The sequence below is a fragment of the Corvus brachyrhynchos genome, unplaced genomic scaffold, assembly GCF_000691975.1.
Source record: "Corvus brachyrhynchos isolate BGI_N302 unplaced genomic scaffold, ASM69197v1 scaffold245, whole genome shotgun sequence".
Classification (NCBI taxonomy): Eukaryota; Metazoa; Chordata; class Aves; order Passeriformes; family Corvidae; genus Corvus; species Corvus brachyrhynchos.
Window position 1 is genome coordinate 6090713 of NW_008238988.1, and position 2533 is coordinate 6093245.

The 2533-nt window shown below is 38.8% G+C and overlaps 1 protein-coding gene across 1 annotated transcript in view; it reads right to left on the reverse strand.

Annotated features, from left to right (window-relative positions):
• Positions 1–493, reverse strand: part of KLHDC1 (kelch domain containing 1) — a 17664-nt gene extending 17171 nt beyond the window's left edge. The window contains exon 1 of the mRNA XM_017738878.1: positions 395–493. Coding sequence (XP_017594367.1) covers positions 395–411 — 17 coding nt within the window. The 5' untranslated portion in view covers positions 412–493. The remainder of the gene's footprint in view (positions 1–394) is intronic.
• Positions 494–2533: the final 2040 nt, after the last annotated feature.

Consider the following 2533-nt stretch of genomic DNA (forward strand, 5'->3'; position numbering starts at 1 on the left):
TTATTTTTGAGTTGCAATGTATATGGAATTAATACCAAAAATAATACATAATTGTAACCAGATCAAGAGCCCGAGTTCCCAGTGTTTAACCGTTCTAACCTAAAAGTTAATGCATGAAAAACTAAGGCAAAATAAACTGCCAAGTAAATGCACCTGTGCTAACAGAGCCTTGAGCCAACCATTTCCAACGTTCCCTTGAACACAATAATTAGACTTCAGCAATGAATGTGTTTCCTGGAGTTAATTTGCCAGCACAGCTCTGTCCTTCAGTGTTTACATTAAACACCTGCTATTTAACGTGAGCAAAGTCACTGAAGCCTTTTCGCTGCAGATCAGTGACACCTCTGCAAAAATCAGCTTTAGGTAATAATTAAATATAAATGGTGCCACTTGCCATAGCCCACTGTCCATGTCATAGATCCAGAGCTCATCGCTGGGCAGATAAACTTCATTTTCTTCAATTGACTGAAAGAGGAACGTGCAAATGTTAAATCAGTTCTGCTTTCCACACCATACATCTGAACACGAAATGCCAAGCCATGTTACTTAGCAACACTGAATAATCTTAAGGAAATCAGCTACCAGAGCAGAAGTCACACCCCAGTGTTACTGCTCTGAGCATAAAACTAATTTATTTTTAAAATAAACAACTGAATTCCTCCTCAGGACCGCTCAGTAAAGGCACAGATTGACAAACTTAAAATTTTGCCAAAAAAAAAAAAAAAAAAAAAAAAAAAGATGTGCAACAACATCAACCAGATTTGAAGCTGCTGAATTAAAACTTGTTTTAGATACTTTTGATCAGGAGCCATTTCCATTGGCACAGTGGTAAAATGTAGAATAAAAAATTAGAATATAAAAAGTGGACTGAAAACACAAAAAGTTACTTGCAGCAGCTGAAGGGAGGAACTTGAAAGACCAAAATGTCAAATATACAGGAGAAAATTAATTCCTCTGCGGAAAAAAGATTTATGAAGACTCACGAACAAGAGGTCATTAAGAAAGAAAAATAATTTGGGAAATAATGATGAGGAAAAACAACAAACAGGACAAGGAAGCCCAAAAAAATGCAATACTCATGCTGAGTAACAACTACAGCATTAATTATTGCCTTGGCACTCAAAAGAAATTAAAGCCTGGCAGTGAGTAAGCAGCCAGAGTCAGTAAAGAAATAAAAACAGGATCAAAATTAAACAAATGTGAAGAAGTTAAATACAAAACTGAAATGTAGTTAGTGACAATTCAGTTACTAATATTGATTGCCTGCCTTCAACTGATGTTTTATCACGACTTTCTCACTCTGCCAGGTGCCAAGCAGGTAGGTACATCCTATTTTTGGTACATTTATTCTGCCAGGTACCTCTGCTCTGGTGTTAAACACTCCTGGCAGCTTCTGCAACATGCAGAAGTTGACTCAATTTAATCTGGATATGTCAGAGGTCGAGAATTTGCTCCAGAAGCAGCCCTGAGCAAATACACCGATGCCAAAAATAAAGTTTGCTGGGCTGGAGTCACCAGCAACACGTGAAAAATGATTTATCTGAGTAAAGGGCTGCTTAAAGAGCAACAATTTTCATAATATTCCCAACAGATAAATACACAAAACTACTCAGAACATTTGCAAAGTTTATCTGCTAAACTTAATACACATTTTCTGTTTTAAATGTCCCACGAACGCACAATTTTTTATTAAAAACCCCTTGAAAACATAGTGCTCGTTAGTTCAACCTCAGCTTTAAAGACCAGAGCACAGAAAACTATTAAAGATTACCAGTGATTTGGGGGATATTTAGTTATACAGAGTATTATGGAGTTTAAATCCAGGAGTCTCCAACTAGAGTTCTTTGGTCGAGTATGGAAGGACAAGCTTTGAACATTTTAAAGTTACCTTAGCCAACGAAAAATATAGATAGGATAGACTATGAAACATGTTTATAGAAATAAGAGTTTCCACCTGATAAAGACCAGGAATTACACCAAGCACAGATATTTTCAGTTTTATGGCAAATGTGCACAGACAGATAAGATGAACAGATAAATGTAAACAGAAAAATAACAGATAAAACTAAGTGGATGTATTTAAGGTAGTATCATTTTTAGCTTTCTTCTGGGTTGAATTCATAGAGCTAAAAGACACGAGGATTTACTTATGACAGAATCAGAAGTGTTCTTTCAATGAAAAAAAAAAAAAGTGGGTTTTAGCCTGCCACCAGCTTGTTTTCGAGGTGACAGCAGTGCTTTCTACAGGAGGAAAACACAGTGTACGCACCACACAGCTACTAATAAATAAAAAAACGCGGGGACTCGGCAACAAGAACATGAATTACATCCTGGAAAAACTGAGCCACAAATGACAGCCGTTAAGGCTTGAAGGGAGACGCGCTCTGCGCAGAGGAACGAAAGGCACGTTGGAAGGGGACGGGAGCGAACCGGCTCCACCAGCCCGCCCCACACGTGCTCCGTGACGGAGGCGGCTGCAAACGGGGCAGGAGGAGGGCGCTGATCGCGGACTCCCCGCGCAGGGAAGGGGCCG